Raw genomic sequence first — 17012 nt, forward strand, 5'->3', positions numbered from 1 at the left:
GTTCATGTCACATTGGAATTTGTTCTCGCTCTTTCTGGAAAGCCTCTCATCTGATATTATAATCCGTTGAAAAACCATTTATGTTCTTCACATCAGTGTGACAGGTGATATTCCAGAGAGAGTACATTCATTTTACGTTTATTTGTAGCCAAAAGTGGATTAGCCTTCCTGTTTATTATTCATATGGACAGTTCATATAATCTGCATAAATGTTACTGCACTTACAATCTAGTTGTTTAATGGAGGAGAGATTTTCAGATTCATCCCTGGAATTGCCTCATCTCTAATATTTTCATTATTTTTGCCTGACCTCACCATTGCTGCTCAATTTTGTTTTTATGTACACATCGTACATTGTCACCTGAATACAAGGTTTGGGCACAGGGATCAGTGGCATTGGAGCTACATGCTATGAGGTGTCTGTTATGTGTAGGTACAATGCTCAGTACAGAAAAGGTGGGAATAACAATTCTTGGCCTTAGAGGCTCATAATGCACTTGAGAAGACAGATCATATGCATAAGGAAAAAAATTTAATGCTACCATTTATTGACTAGACACTGGTATACCTTTTCATCTTAGTTTTCTTTCAGTAATTGGAAACCAAACTGAGGAGAGAAAGTATTTTCTTATTCTACTCAGATATACTTCCATGGGGTGAACACAGCACATAAGCTTTCTCATTTAATCGTCAGAATATTGCCTGTAAAGTAGATACTATTATCCTCATTTTCTAAATTGAGGCTCAGAGAATTTAAGTTGCTCAATGATTGTAACTCTTCTTTATTTTGTAAAAATAGGCTTTTCTGTCTGTGATGAAGTGTGAATGTATATGCTTAAAATATTTCTGTGAAAAACTCCCAATTCAAGTGTGCTTATTGGCTATATTTGAAATACTTCTTATATAGTCCATCTATAGTTTTCTCATAAATTTGACATTTTCATTTGAGAGGATATTTGATTTCCAAATGGAGAAATAATTTTAATTTATAGGAATGGAGAAACCAGAGACATGCAGAAATTGGTGTGTATCTTTTTTTTTAATATATATATATATTTTATTGATCTTCCACAGAGAGGAAGGGAGAGAGATAGAGAGTCAGAAACATCGATGAGAGAGGAACATCGATCAGCTGCCTCCTGCACATCTCCCACTGGGGATGTGCCCGCAACCAAGGTACATGCCCTTGACCGGAATCGAACCTGGGACCTTTCAGTCCGCAAGCCGACGCTCTATCCACTGAGCCAAACCGGTCTCGGCATGGTGTGTATCTTAAAAGAGAGTTTTAATTATAAGGACCTCTTAAATCTAAAGCTGTTCCCTTTGGTATAAGCCAGCGATTTTCAACCTTTTTCATCTCATGGCACATAAACTAATTACTAAAATCCCGCTGCACACCAAAAAAGATATTGTAGTTTCTGCTGCTATGACAGAAAAAAAAGGTGTAATTTTGATTCATTCACACCGGATGACTATTGTCATATTGGCTGTTGTCATTTTTTTTAAATTTAACAATCTAAGGAAAAAGAGGTCAGCATTCCTGACTAAATAATCAGGTATTGCATGTTTAAAAAATTCTTGCAGCACACGGTTAACAATCACTGGCATAAACCATTTATTTGGTGTTTTGGATGAATTTCTTGAAGTTCTGTGAATCTCAGCAAAAACATTATAGGGGGAGATCACATAAGAAGATGGCTTGCTTCTGTAGATCAGAGTAAAGAATACTAGGTCAGCAAGAAGGAATGTTAGAGCAGCGATGCCTTAAAGATTGGTACAAGGAGAAAAGGGACGTGGAGAAAAAGAATATACACACAGACATATGCACATATACACTGATATCCTATATCCACACAAACCTAAACATAGATACTTTGCTTTTTAGGCAACTGATCCTAATAATTCCATTTAGGTGTTTTCTGGCCATATACATTAGCCCTACTAGATCTTTTGTCAGCCATATTCTTGAAAACAAAGAATTGATTCATTATTTATCATTTGTAAAACCCTCACAATATATAGGTACTGTGCTCAGTGATAAGGACATAATAACAGAGAAGATAATCTTTGTCTTCAAGAGCACCCAACATCCTGTGGGAAATGCGTTATTGCAGTGGCATGATGAAACAGAAGAGACATTCACAGAGAATTCCTAGAGGAGGGATATCATGGAGGGTTTCTGGAGGAGGTGATGTCTGAGCTGAGTCTGGAAGAGCAAGCAGCAGTTAGTCAAAAAGAAGTGGGAAAAGTGGAGGCTCTTCCAGTACACAGCATGAAGAAAGACCGAATACACACTTGGGTGGCTGGAATGTAGTGATGAGGGACAGATGAGAGCTGAGGGTGGAGAGGTAGGCCAGGTTTCACTGGACTAAGGGCTAACTGGACTCTGCACTGCTATTAACAGTGAGCCTTTGTAGGACTGAAAGAAAGCATGGCAAGGTCAAGCTTGTATCTTAATGGATCTTTCTGGTGACTGTGTGGACAGTGGGCTTTAGGTAGACAAAGCCAGAGTTTGGGATCCAGTTACGAGGCTGATGTAAAAATGCCGGCAAGAGATGCTGAGGGTTTGAACCAGCATCATGGTTCAAAGGGTAATGGGAACAGGGCAATGGTGGCGAGGTCTTACGCATATTTAGGAGGTACAGTTGGTTAAGTAAGACCAAGTACTTATTTGGATGTGGATGGATGGATTGATCAGGATTTTCCAGAGTTCTATTTTGGGTGGTTGGGCATGGGGGTGTGGAGGGCCCTAAATCTAGGTGGAGCAGGAACAGGAACTGGTATGGCCAGTTGGAGGCGTGGTTGGTTTAGTTTAAGGTTTATCTAGGAAGAGGTGATCAGCACATGGATATTTTAGTCTGGAGCTTGAGAAAGGGGTCTTTGATGGCCAATCTGGGAGCTGCCCACCTATAGGTGTGTTAATTTGAATATACAGCCTCTTCTGTGTAGTACATTTGTTGTCTTCTCCTGACTTGTATCTTAAAGCAAAGATTCACATCTCCATAAATACATAATATTAATAAGATACCTCCTTGTTGTGCATAATAACAGAGTGATCCCATAGAAGGGAACATGCTTTAGGAAAAGTGCAAGTAACCAGATGGTTGTTGGTTTTTTTCCAGTGTGGCCGTGGACATGCCTGCCTCAGAGGGATGTCACTTTAGCTGACCTTCCACGGCTCATTGTGTTGAAGACTCTGTCTCCACGGCTCTGGTCAGTTCAAAATGGCAGAAAAGGCTCCCCCGGGGTTAAACAGGAAGACTTCAAGGTCAACACTCTCTCTTCCACCAGAACCTGTGGACATTGTCCGGAGCAAAACGTGTTCACGGAGAGTCAAAATCAATGTGGGGGGCCTGAACCACGAGGTCCTGTGGAGAACGTTGGACCGACTGCCCAGGACACGCCTGGGGAAGCTGCGAGACTGCAACACGCACGAGAGCCTCCTGGAGGTGTGCGATGACTACAACCTGAACGAAAATGAGTACTTCTTTGATCGGCATCCAGGCGCCTTCACTTCCATTTTGAATTTCTACCGGACAGGGAAACTCCATATGATGGAAGAAATGTGTGCTCTCTCCTTCGGCCAGGAGCTAGATTACTGGGGCATTGATGAGATCTATCTGGAGTCCTGTTGCCAAGCCAGGTATCACCAAAAGAAAGAGCAAATGAATGAAGAACTGAGGCGTGAGGCAGAGACCATGCGAGAGCGGGAGGGAGAAGAATTCGATAACACCTGCTGCCCCGAGAAAAGGAAGAAGCTGTGGGACTTGCTGGAGAAGCCCAACTCCTCGGTGGCTGCAAAGGTAAGAAACGCGCTGCTTCGCGGTGTGCGGTCAGGGAAGGTGCTCCTACATTCCAGGGGGTTGCTTTTCTTCCTTGACGATGTCTTGGTAAGGCTGTACAAAACATGGCTACAGAGATGGTGAGGAATTCTTTCCAAAATCGTATTTAGTCACGTAGCATTATTCTGCCTGTGTAATGCCATCAAATGGCGTTACTCTTTCGTAGATGTTACTATGTCGGAACAGTCTGGGCAACAGAGAATGGAGGAGTCTGGTTGCCCTGCGCTGTGTGTTGATGTCTTGGAGAAATCACTAGCTCGGATCCATCAGGCAGGGAGTCTTGCAGAAGCTGGGGCCTGGGCTCCATCCTGAGGAAAGGCAAGGTGTTGTCTTTGAGCATGGAGGAGGTGCCTCCTGGCCTGGTTCTCTAGAAGGCAGGGAAGGAGAGGACGTGTAGCTCAGAGGGCTGGCGGCCCCTCACATGGGCTAAGGTCTAAGGTCTGTCTTATTAAGCCGTGTAAGGCACTAGTCATTGTCCAGAGGTACCCATTGACCTCTCCTTGTGAGTCTACTCTGACAATGATGTTTCTGATGTTTCTGTAGAATTCTTTCCACAACTGAGGTATCTCAGCTCATAAAGTGTTTGCCAAAAATGAAGGTAAATCCATGTTTCCACTGTGCCTGCATACATCCAAATCTCAGAGTAAATGTGTTGTTGGTTTTTGCCAGTAACGTCAGAATTTAATTCAACTGCGTGCTTCTGTTTATCTAATTTTATTTGGAGGTTTACACTGATTTTTATCCCATATATTTAGTTTTATATTGCAATATAAATTATGAGTAAAAAGTCGAAAGACTCATCTTCAGCTACAGAAATATAGTATTGATATTTTGTATGAAAATGGAATGTGGAATAAAGAAAAAAGTGTCTCCTCATATGAATTATTTAAATTACTTACAGATTCTTTAATTATCCTTTCTTATAAGCAGTAAAGAATAAAAACTATAATATTCTGTATGCGCCTTTTGACTGAAATTAGGATTTCACATGATAGCCTGCGACATATAAATAATGGAAATAGATGACCATAAAATTTCTCATTTGACATGTCTGGTTTTGCACCTTGTTGACTTCTAAAGGCATTTTACTTTACTAAATGAAATAAACTGTATTTCTGTCATACCTAATGAGGAAATGTGCATTTTGCGGCAAATGGAAGGTTTGTTTGTTATGAATCATTTGTTTCCCTGGTAGAAAGAAATAGATGTATTATATCTGTGGGGTTTGGTTTAAAGGTTACTGCTCTTTCCAATTTAAAATGTTTAGTTATGTATTTGAGTTACTCCTAAAAATATGGAGTGAATTTTGAAGATGAATGAGATAAGCTCTGGATTTAAGGGAGTATTTTGGGTGTTAAATTAATTCTTGCAAGTCTTTAGGCAATTGAGGGATAAATCATCATTCCACCAACTGTTCCAGAGGGAGTTAGCCAATTATGTGAAAATATGCAGTTAAATCAAAGAAAACTTGAAAGTTTAATGCAGTTTATTTGCTTGTAACAGCATTATTAACACATATCTAAAATTAAGTACTGATATAGAAAAATGTTTTAAATATACACATATTTTTTTCTGAAGAATTTCTAGTAAAGATGGAATAGGGTCAATAACTTTCTTTCCCAGATGGGGCAGTTCATTAAATCTCCAAATTTTAGAAGCAGCAGCCTTCTCTTAATATTTAAGAAGGTAATGTTGGTAATGGGTTATTACAATATATTATTATATTCCCCTGTGTATCAGCTAGTTTGCTTAAACTTCCTTCAAATTATGTATGCACAGAGAAGACACTTATTCTCAAACTACACACAGCAGCTAAGGCCACTGGGTTGGAAATTTTTATGCAGTTATAAATAATAAAGTTGTTTCCAAATTATTAATCGAGCTAAGCAAATCTTTGCTAACCTAAGTAGAGTCTTTACTAAGTTTTCATAAAGGGTCTGTGTTTGTTTGTTTGAGTGTCTGCATTTTCCTCTCTGTTTGAATGGTGAAATATTGTGGAAATTCTTTACATTTGATTATATGGCGCTTAGTGAAGGCATTGTTCATTGGCTGAGGCTTGGAACCTTTGGAAAACAGCTCTGTATGGTGCCTTCTCTGAACCACTACCTTTTCCTGAACTCTTCTCAAGTCCATAACTTGGTATTTCTCCAGAATAATCCTTGGGGGGGGGGGGGCGAATGCAAGGTTTGTACGAATAGTATTTTTACAACTTAGGAACAATTGAAATAATTATTTTGTTAAAGCTGCAGTGGGATGATACTCTAGCCCTTGCTATTAATAATATGGCCACATCAGGATCTTATGCTTATGAAGCTCATGTGTTGGGATATTTGTAATCTCTGTATTTTCCTAACTTGCTTAGGAGGTAAGATTGGAGGAGAATATTGTTTGCTTTGCCTTTTCAGTTATTGTTCATCCAGTTTGGTAATTCAGTTGAAAATATATGGAATGTTCTCTGTGCACTGCAGACATTAAAATACACAGGCAGAAAGACGCTCCCTTCTCTCCAGAATTTAAAAATACATCCTTTTAGCTTAAACAAGGATTTCATATCCTTGAAAAGATTTGTTTATTTTTCTTTTGGTTTGTCTATATTTTATAATTTATCTATAACATCTCTGTAATAAAGAATAAAAGTTATGAGATTGCTTGTCAGTTCCCTAGCATAGAAGGAAAAACGTCATGTTTTCTATCAAATATTTCACAATAGGATAAAATAGCTATTCATTAACATGTAATGAATACTCAGTAATCAATTAAGCAGTAATTCTTCAGCCACGCTGTGTGCGTCCACTGTGATACCCAAAGTTACTGCGGGGCCCACTGATCTGTCATCCTCTGGCTTTGGCTGTGATCTTTTACAATAACAATTTGGCTCTTACAGAACGTGCTTCTTGATGTCACTCTATGGATTGAACTTTGTGGCATATTAGTAACTAAAAAAAAAATGCTGAAACAGAGTTTAAAGGTCAGTGTATTTGAAATGACTGCATTAAACAAAATAACATTTTTACATATACACAAAATACCATGGAATGTAATTGTATTTTTTACAAATTAATGACAGGGCTAATAGAAATTGTTAGTATATAATTTTCTATGGTTTGGGATGGTCTGGCAGTGTGACAGGAGTTCATCTCTGTGTGATAGATAGACTTGGATCTTCAGTCCTTGGGACTGTGTGTGTATGTGTGTGTGTGTACTGTTTGTACACCCTCATGGAGAGGTAATGCACAGAGTTTACACTGGGCTGGCACAGATCGCAGGGTTGCCACGACGTGCCATTGCTGGCTCTGGGATGCCTTTCCTGGGAACATGCAAGGGCAGGAGATGGGCTTACCCAGCGGCCAGTTTCCTGGGCAGTGAGCTGGAATTTGACTTGCCCCTGTATGTCCTTCCAGCCTGGGGCAATTTAGTCAGCCTCTGGATCGGACACATTTTCCCCTTTTTGTTGGCCTCTTCCCAAAGGAACCACAGAAACTGTTTGTCTGTAAATATTGCCACAGTGACATCAGGCCTCCAGGTGTTGGAAAGCATGTCAGGCATTGAAATGCAGTATTATCAGCCTCTGTGAGGAGAGAGCCACCAGGAAGGGCACAGCCCGCCTGCTAGCTGAAAGGAGCTAGACTCCTCAGTGTCACGGGCACCCTCACTCTGCATCTCTGAAGAAGCTCAAGAACAAAGGAAGTCAACCAACAGTTCTTCAAGCCAATCCAGTGAGGAACCCAGACACGTAGGTGGACTTGGTGTTTGGGACAATGCCAGCCAAGAGGCCCATCGCAAGCGTCAGGCCAAGAAGCTCAACTGTCAGCAGCTCTTATGGGATAAGCACCACATGAGGCAAAATCTTCCCAAGGCATCGTGTTCATCCGAACCAACACAGTGAGAGCCACCAGCATCCCTGGAGGCCAGGGTCCAGGGCTGAGTTGGGGCACTTTATTATCTGCTTCCCTCTCCCCAGCTTCCCTCTTCATCCGCAGCTACCACTATTACCTGAGGACTCTTCCCTCATCTTCTTACATTTCCCCCCATTCTTTGTCCCTCCATCCCTCCCTGTCCCTTCCCTAGCTCAGGAGAGGGAAAATGATTGGTAGAGAATTATTTCTCAATCTTTTTTTCATTAATAGCCCCCTGAGAAGAAAATTTAAATTAAATTCTCCCTAAAGGGAAAGACTAAACACTAAGGAATAATATTTGCCAGGTAGGGTGGAGTTTGGAGGGCTACAAACTATTGGAATGTCTAAGATCTCTTCACCCCACAAGAATCAATTTACTTCCTTGGCAGCAGCATTCTATGGAAACTGCATGGAGTGGGGGGAGCAGGTAGAGATGACCGTGTTTCCTGCGTCTGGCTCATTACCTCCATACACACCCTCATGGCCACAATCATTGACATGGCCCAGCGCGGCACCTGAAGCAAGCATGGGAAGGGTCGGAGACCTTAGTCACCTTCAGACCAAGAGGGAAGCCAGTGGTGGCAGGGGTAGGACTCTGCCCCTGGAACTCCCGCTTCCTGGAGAGCCAGAGAGCCGTGTGGGTGTGAGTCTCCCAGGGGAGGTGCCCTCTTTGGTGCCCTGCTGGTTGTAAGTCCTTGAGGACACACCTCCTCTCCTAACTAAATTAGAGGGTGTGCCTTTCAGGTCACAAAAATAGTAAAATGAAAGTGAATCCAAATAAAACAAGGACTTTTGTGTACTCACCAAGGGGAAAAGAATGCATAACATTCTATTTATAGTGTGTGGGTAGTTCTTCTAATGCTTTGAATGAAAAAAAAGAAAGGTATTGGAACAGAGCCGTAAGTGATTTCCTTTTAGTCCAAGAACAGAATTTGTCACATGTTGTACATATGTACACACCCCAAGGTCAAGCCAACAACACTGCCCAGTTTAGCTTTCGGAAGACTTTCTTGGTGATAAACAGTAACAGTAGCCGTTAGAACCCGGAATGGGCTCCAGAAAATGAGCGGATACAGTGTGAGCACTCACCGACATCTCCCCACATGGAGGCACCTCGTGCTGAGTGGCTCTCAGGTTCTTGTCCAGGCTTGCGGTGGCCTTGTTAGTGTGCCCGTCATGCTGCTCCTGTGCTGCTCACTTTTCCCTCCCTGCCCCTTCCTGTCTGCATCCCAGCTGTACAGTTAGGTGGTTTGTGCTCTTCCCATAACATGAAACATGGCAAAATAGTCCACAGGTGCTCACAGGGCATAGCTTAAAGGGCCAGTCTGTGAAGATTCAGCTTGGACATATGTTCTTTTCTCCTTTCTAAAATTTATGATCTATGCAGATAAACTGTTTAAAAGCCTGAAATAAATTAGGTATAAAAAATAAAACAAATAAGATAGAAAACATTGGGATTTGATTAAAATATCTCAAACATTTTATTCTTTAGCTCCTGTGATCCTATTTCTAGGTCCGTGCTTCTCTGATTTCCCCCGAAAAGCTGCCTGAAACTGCACCAATCTGTCCACTTGGCCTCCTTTGATCAGAGAGGGAAGGGCAAGGAAAGAGTCTTGCAAAGCTCACCTTGCACATCCTCTTAAGTGTGATGCCATAGGTCTGGCTTTACTGGTCAATGCCTTTTGTCCTAGACTAATTATTCACAGTGTCTCCTTTCACTCTTGGAAAGAGTCCCACTTTGAACAATAAACTATATGATCACCTTGCATGTGAATTTTTTTGAAAAGAGGAGAAGAAAAAAGAAACTGTCCAAGAACCATGCACTTTTCATTTCCTCTTTGCTTGTTGGTTATATTTGAAGAGGGACGGTCTTAATTTTCAAGCCATTTTTCCATCTGTGTTGAAAAAATCATTGGTGTCCATTAATATAAAAAGAAGACATTCACATTCTCTTTATGTTGGATTTTTCATCTCAATAAGTTATTATCATTTTCAAAGTAATAAAAAACCTACATTCCCTAATGTTATCACAAAACAGAGTACATTGGCAGTATTGACATTTTCTGTTCTTGAAAATCCATGTACACTGCTTGGGTTATTAACAGATTTGTTTTCTTTATTTCGAGTGAGACACTTGATAAAGTGAATGATGTATTTTAGGTAGGCATCAGTATTATGAAGGAATGGTCACAATATTTAACACTCTACTTTGGAAGACTCTACAAGGGTTTGAATAATGTTTTAGATTAAGTGTTCTTATCATTAACTCCCCCCCCTTTTTTTTAAAGAAAACAAATACTTTCCAAATGCTAACAGTTTGTAAGAAAATTCCCATGGTGTGTGTGTGCTTTAATCTCAGTAGCTTCCAAATATTATTGACCAATAAACATTTATGTTGTTGAGTGGAGGAATTTTTTTAAATATATTTTTTATTGATTTTTTTGCAGAGAGGAAGGGAGAGGGATAGAGAGTTAGAAACATCGATGAGAGAGAAACATTAATCAGCTTCCTCCGCACACCCCCTACTGGGGATGTGCCCGCAACCAAGGTACATGCCCTTGATCGGACTTGAACTCAGGACCCTTCAGTATGCAGACCGACACTCTATCCACTGAGCCACACCTGTTAGGGCGAGTGGAGGAATTTTGTCCTGAAATTTTCACTTAATAATTGCATGAAAGTACAGTCATGCAACTGCTTTATTATTCAGGGAGATGGCTCCTCATTGCCTTATCCAAATTTATGTACATTGTTACTACTTAACTTGTCCCCAACATGTTTGAGAGCATCAGGACACCCTTATAACTACCAGCATTGTGATGTGGTTCAGGTAATATAGCAGTTAGTGTATTGGAACTGAACTTGAGAAGATGCAATTTTGACTGTCACTGATCTTTTTCTTTTTACTAGTGCTTTTATATTTTGGAGAAAAAACTTGTCATGTAGAATTAAATGAAATAATCTCTTCCCAGAGAACCTATCAATACAAAATTGTTTGTCATGGAATGTCAAATTAGCCAGTTTTATTGAATATTAAAAATGACACAAAATATTGAATATTTAATGAATGTTAAATATTATAATATTGGGTTATTCCATTTATTTTTTATTTCTCTACACTTCCACTTTGTTCCAAAAGAGGCAACTCACTAAAATATTTACATTAATAATTCAAATAAAATGACAGTAAAAGAATTCAAAGCAAAAACAAGAACTAGAAGAAATATATCTTAACTTGTCATAGTAATACGAGGGAATGCTTCATTTTCTAAAAAAATGTTTTGAGTAATTTTAATTAAAAACAATAATCTTACAATTTAAAATTGAGTTAAAATTCATAAACAAAAGATGTGTTTGTATTAGAAAAATTTGCCTCTCTGGCCTTAGTGAAAACTGTTAACTGACCTGAGGTAAGAGAAATTTTGAACATGGAGACTCAGTTTGTAAATCCTTGTGAAATGACCATTCTGATGAAGAAGGACATTTCCAAAACAATTTAGAAGGTTGATTCTAAAAGAATTGCTGGAATAATTTTTAATCAAAACACGATTATATAGAAAAAAACACACTTCTCCAGCTGCTAATAAATAATTCACAAAGTCACCTTGGATTACAACAGATTTTTGTTGTTTTGGCATTGATTTAGCATTGGAGATTTCACTGAATTTGAGAATAACCCTGGAGTTCCCTGACAGTCAAGAATCTGTAATGTGCTGAGGCATAAATCTGAATTCTGCTAATGTCAGGTTGGTCTGTAGGAGTTAGTGACTTCGATAGTGAGTGAGCCTAGCTGGCCACCCACTGGTGTTAGCCTAAACCAATTTGTTTTTTCTCCTTATTGACACATATACCAACTTTCATTAAATGTTCCTGTTCTTTATAGGGGAGATTTATGGTACGGTAGAGATTGGTGAAGCTCTCAGGATATATCCGTCATTAAAAATATCCTATTTAGAAATGCTAATAGTAAGAGAATCTTTTAATGATATTACTTTACTTTTTATTGATTTCAGAGAGGAAGAGAGAGGGTGGGAGAGAGAAATATAAATGATGAGAGTGAATCATCGATCTGGTGCCTCCTGCACACCCCCTCCAGGGGATAGAGCCTGAAACCCTGGCATGTGCCCTGACCAGGAATCGAACCGTGACCTCCTGGGTCATGGGTTGACGCTCAACCACTGAGCCCCATCAGCCAGACTGAGTGAGAGATGCTTTCTAAGGTAGCAGTCAGCCTGGAAATCATTCTTGCCCACCAACAGCCTGGTGGTCATTCATCCTAATCCTTCTCTGCAGAGGGACAGAGAAGGATAGAGTCCCCAGGCTGTGACAGCCAGCATGTTCCCCATGCGGACATTGGAGGCAAGCTGTACTTCCTGTGCCTCTCAGCAACATTCAGCCCTTCACCCAGCTTCCTCCTTCCCCATATCTCCTGGAACATAGTAGAAGATGACTTCATAGTTTACAGTCAGAACTTTGAAGGATTCGAGGGACCAAGACTTCTTTGCAATTAATTGGTAGGTCAGCCTTGATACACAGAGATAACTGATGTAGAATAAAGAAGCTGGACATGGACCAGTTGGAAGAGAGAAATGTAGTGACCAGCACAGAGACAGGTAATGGAAAAGTAGAAGAGGAAGATGTTTGCTATCATCCATCTAAAACTTTTCCAGGAGGCACTAAAGCAGTGGTTCTCAACCTTGGCTGCACATTAGAATCACCTGGGAATCTTTTTAAAATCCTGATTTCTGGGCCTCATCCTCCAGAAATTCTGTTTCTTTGTTACTAATGTTGTGGCCCCACCCCATAAGAAAGAAATAGAATTTCCGGAGGATGAGGCCCAGAAATCAGGATTTTAAAAGATTCCCAGGTGATTCTAATGTGCAGCCTAGGTTGAGAACCACTGAACTAATAGTATTTGTAGTCAAGTTTCCATGTCTGGCGAGGGGGCGAACCAGGTAGCAGCAGCCCTCACTGAGTGGTACTTGAACTAACTCTGTTCCTGTGTGTGTGTGTGTGTGTGTGTGTGTGTGTGTGTGTGTGTGTATGGGTGAGAGAGAGAGAGAGATACATGTTACTCATACACACTGTGTGAGATGCATGTTACTCATACACACTGCTCCATTTAGAGCATGCTATATTATAATAACCAACCAGCACAACAAAGCAATATACTTCAACCTGTATTTGGTAACTTAGGCTCAATGCAATTTTGTCATCCAAATAAGACAGCTCATTCAGAATATAAACTTGTGATAACTTGATCAGGCATGAAGTCCCTGGAAAATGCTCCACTGCTACAAAAATAGCAGGAAGAAGCATTTTCATTCGTCTCCCAGGGTTTTGTTTCAATGCTAAGAGGTCATTGCCACCCTGGATTTCATGCTTTTACTTATGTCTCGTTGAGTCACTCCTGACACAACCACAAGTGTTGAATGCCACTTTAAATAGCTTCTCTAGCCTACACCACAGCAATGCCAAGGACAGCCGAGTAACCCTCACAGCTCCGAATGGGGTTGCTCCAAAACCAACGTCAGGATGCTTGCACATGACTCAAAGAGCTCCCAGCCTTCCAATCACTAATATAGCTAATACAGTGCAGCTTTGACTACTGAAGTGCTGTGTCTAACCGGTGTCATCTAAATTATATCCTCAACCAAAGGTGTGCCTCAAATTAGATTTTTAAAATTTATCTTTATTGTTGAAAGTATTACAAATGTCCCCCTTCCTCCCCCATTGACCCCACCCCAGGACTCCACCGCACTGTTGTCTGTGTCCGTGGGTTGTGCATATATGCATGTAAGTTCTTTGGTTAATCTCTCTCCACCCACCCACTCACCCCCACCGTGATTTTTTAAATAAAACATTCCAATTTTTATTTTAATTCTCAGACTTACATCATCTCTCGCAACAGTTTGTGTGGAGCTACCTAACTTGAACATTGGTGTCCGAGCATGTAGTTTCAACCAGAATTTGGGTGAATTGAAAAATAACTCAGTGCCACTATCTATGAAGTATAACAACAGATTTGTGCTGTGATAATTTAGGGTTATTTCATGGATATAAATTTCCATTTTGGGAGACTAGAAAGAGTCCCTGGGTAATATCCTTAAGGTGAGCAGCTTGTTCCATTTCGATGCATTTTTTCATTTAGAGGCAGAAAAACATTGCTAGGCAATGCTGTTTTTTAAAAGGTGTTAATTTGCTGTACCACAGATGAAATGAACTATAATGAATGAAAGAAGGTATGAAATAGTAGGCTAGAATCTAGTACAACATGAATTCGCTATTACATATTTGCTGTGTAAATAAAAACTAGCACATTTTATATTTCTTAAATGAATTCTGCAGGTGTGAAAATTAATTGCATTATATAAGTAAAGTAATTGCATTGTGAATAGTGCTAAAATCTGAAGTAGAAATCTGTGGTAAGCACTGGTCTTAATTTTTCAAACTCATATCTAGCTCATGAGCTATTATAAATATTTTCAATTGCATGGAGTGTTTACAAAGTGCTAATCACACATACTTTTTTCAAAGTTTTGCATATAGATTATGCATGAGGTGGCTTAAAGGGTAGCAAACCATTCTGTTAGTTATATTTGAGCAATATATGTGCTTAAGGAAAGAAATGTTGTATTACAGTAGAAGGAATTGCTTTGGGCCTGTGTTTACCTTAGTGAAGTTATCCGGCATATGCCGTGGCGTTGATGAACACCTAAGATTGAGTCTGGAGGTTAGATGTTCTGTCCTGGCTGTGATGGGGCAGCCTCATGGGATAGTTTTAGTACAGAAATGGCTCTTCAAGGCACCATATGGACACCAGTGGGTACTTTGAAAATGCCTTTCTCATCGTAGCTCAGCCCAAATGAAGAAATGCTTTTATCACTTCTTCAAGCTCTTTTCTGCTTTCCTGTCTGTCTGAGGAGGCTCACTTTCTCCTGTTCTTCTCTCCACACCTGCTGTCAGCTCCTTCACCTGGATCAGCCCTTCCAGTGGAGGCAGAAGAAACCCTGTCCTACTGCCTGCTTCACATGCAGCGCTCCTGTCCCATCCTCATCAGGGGGGTGTTTTGGTTACACTTCATTGAACAACTATATTTTTATTGAGGTATAACTGACATACAACCTTACATTCGTTTCAAGTGTACAGCATCATGATTCAATATCTGTATACATTGCAAAATGATCACTTCAATAAGTGTAGTTAGTATGCATTACCATACATAGTTACAGAACATTTTTTTCTTATTTGGAGAACTTTTAGGATCTATTCTCTTAGCAACTTTTAAATATGCATTACAGTATTATTCACTCCCATCACCATGCTGTACATGAGCAACTATTGATTGCCCATTGAATTTCTTCGGCCCCAACTGGATTTCACATTTGTGTTTATCCTGGTTATAAATCTTTTCATGAGACGATATCTATTTAATAAAATTTCGTGAAATTGAATGTAATGAAGAGTGCAAACTAGAGAAGGTAAATAAACCTAAAAGATCCGAATTTTATTTTATCTTTAATTTATAAACAGCCATTTTTTTCTTTATCCCAAAGCATTAGAATCTATGAGTGGGTAGACTGTTTTATTCTAGACTCTCAAACCAGTTTCCAAATAGTACTTTTCCTTTCCATTTGAAAACATCTGGTCCTTCACTCATCCCAAGTTCTCCCCTAATCCATGAGCTCTGGCTGTGCCGATTAAACTGGTTTTGCTTTCCAATCTCTCATAATAGTTGTCACTACCCCCAGAGCTTTCTGTTTTTAGCAGAAATTTGACTCTGGGGGAGGAGACTGTGGTTAATTGATACCTAATCCAGTAGCAGATACTTTTCACAAGGCTCAGTTAGCTTCTGTTTTTCAGAGTCCTCTGTGAGGTGCAGATGTAACTTCCTAGTATCATCAGAGTGTTCTTACTCTGTCTTCTAATTCTGAGATCAATTCTTTTCAAGTGAGACTGCATCCTTCACAACCTGGGAAAAAAAATGAACGTTGTTCCCTGCAGTTCTGAGTCATGAAGTAAGGGGCACATTTTCTTGTCCTTTCTATAAGTGGTATGACCTTCCTCAAAGAGCAGGAGGGAAAGGATTAATATTGAGCGTCTGCCGTGTGACATCCGTTGAATTTGGGATTTTCATATTGACCCTTTATAAGAGAGGTCAACAAAGGTTTTCTGTAAACCAAATAGTAAATATTTTCAGCTCTGTGGGCCATAAGGCCGCTGTCGCAACAACTCAGCTCTGCTGTTGTAGGGTGAACACAGCCATAGACAGCACATAAACCAGTGGGCGTGGCTGGATTCCAGTATGACTGACAGCCCCTGGGTCTGGCCCAGGGGCCATAGTTGGCCTCCTGCTACTTTCTGTCACCCTTTGAGAAAGACATCATTAATCCCATTTTATAGGTTAGAGAGGTGACACCCAGAAATATCAAATTTGTGTCTTTTGTCCCTCACAGTGTGGCATACGGGATTTGTACCAAGTCTCCCCAAAGCCTGGATTTCCCACAATTCTTCCTGTCCATTGTGCTTTATCATTCCTTGGTCCTCATTGTCCAATATTCCTGTCACCATCCAATATCCACTGAAGACTTTGGTTCATAACTGTAATCATCTTACTACAGTGCCCCCTTGCTGTCATGCAGACAAGCGACCAATCATAAATTCAAGCCTCAGTGGTCCCCATCTTGAACTCAGCAAATGGATGAAAGCACCTTCAGAATCTTGAACTCTGATGACAGTCACCAAGCTTCCATTTCCCACTAAATCTATACTTTGTTCCCATTGCAACCTCTGTTCCTTTACTTACCCCTTCCTGTCTACTCAGTGGGGACCACTGGATCTACTGCCTTGCTCTAGGCTTTGGTCATCCCATAACTGGATAGTAGCGATGTCACTAATTGGCCGTGCTCACTTCATTTTCCTCCAGTTCTAATCTCTTCCCCATGTAGCCAAGAGAATTACCTTCCACAAACGTGCCTCTGAAGGGCTCGTTCTGAATGATGAAGTTCAGTGGTTTCCCATTGCCTGCCTTCTGGTTCAGACTCCTCAGCCTCGAGTGAAAGACTCTTTGCAACCTTCGCAGCCCACCCCACGTTTTATCACTCCTCATAAAGCAGGTCCCTGAATAATGCCATTTTGTTCAAGGTCGTTTCGTTATAATGCTGATGAGATGCTGTAGGAACGTAACTCTTGTTTATATCAATGAGCCTCTAGTGAAAAGGGTTCTTTATATGTTGTTTCAACCCAGTTCTAAGAAGCTGGGGACAGTGTTCAG

The 17012-nt window shown here is 40.4% G+C and overlaps 1 protein-coding gene across 1 annotated transcript in view; it reads left to right on the forward strand.

Moving 5' to 3' along the window:
• Positions 1–17012, forward strand: part of KCNB2 (potassium voltage-gated channel subfamily B member 2) — a 338203-nt gene that overhangs the window by 24358 nt on the left and 296833 nt on the right. The window contains exon 2 of the mRNA XM_036338761.1: positions 3123–3803. Coding sequence (XP_036194654.1) covers positions 3225–3803 — 579 coding nt within the window. The 5' untranslated portion in view covers positions 3123–3224. The remainder of the gene's footprint in view (positions 1–3122; positions 3804–17012) is intronic.

The sequence above is a fragment of the Myotis myotis genome, unplaced genomic scaffold (assembly GCF_014108235.1).
Source record: "Myotis myotis isolate mMyoMyo1 unplaced genomic scaffold, mMyoMyo1.p scaffold_m19_p_16, whole genome shotgun sequence".
NCBI classification, from domain to species: domain Eukaryota; kingdom Metazoa; phylum Chordata; class Mammalia; order Chiroptera; family Vespertilionidae; genus Myotis; species Myotis myotis.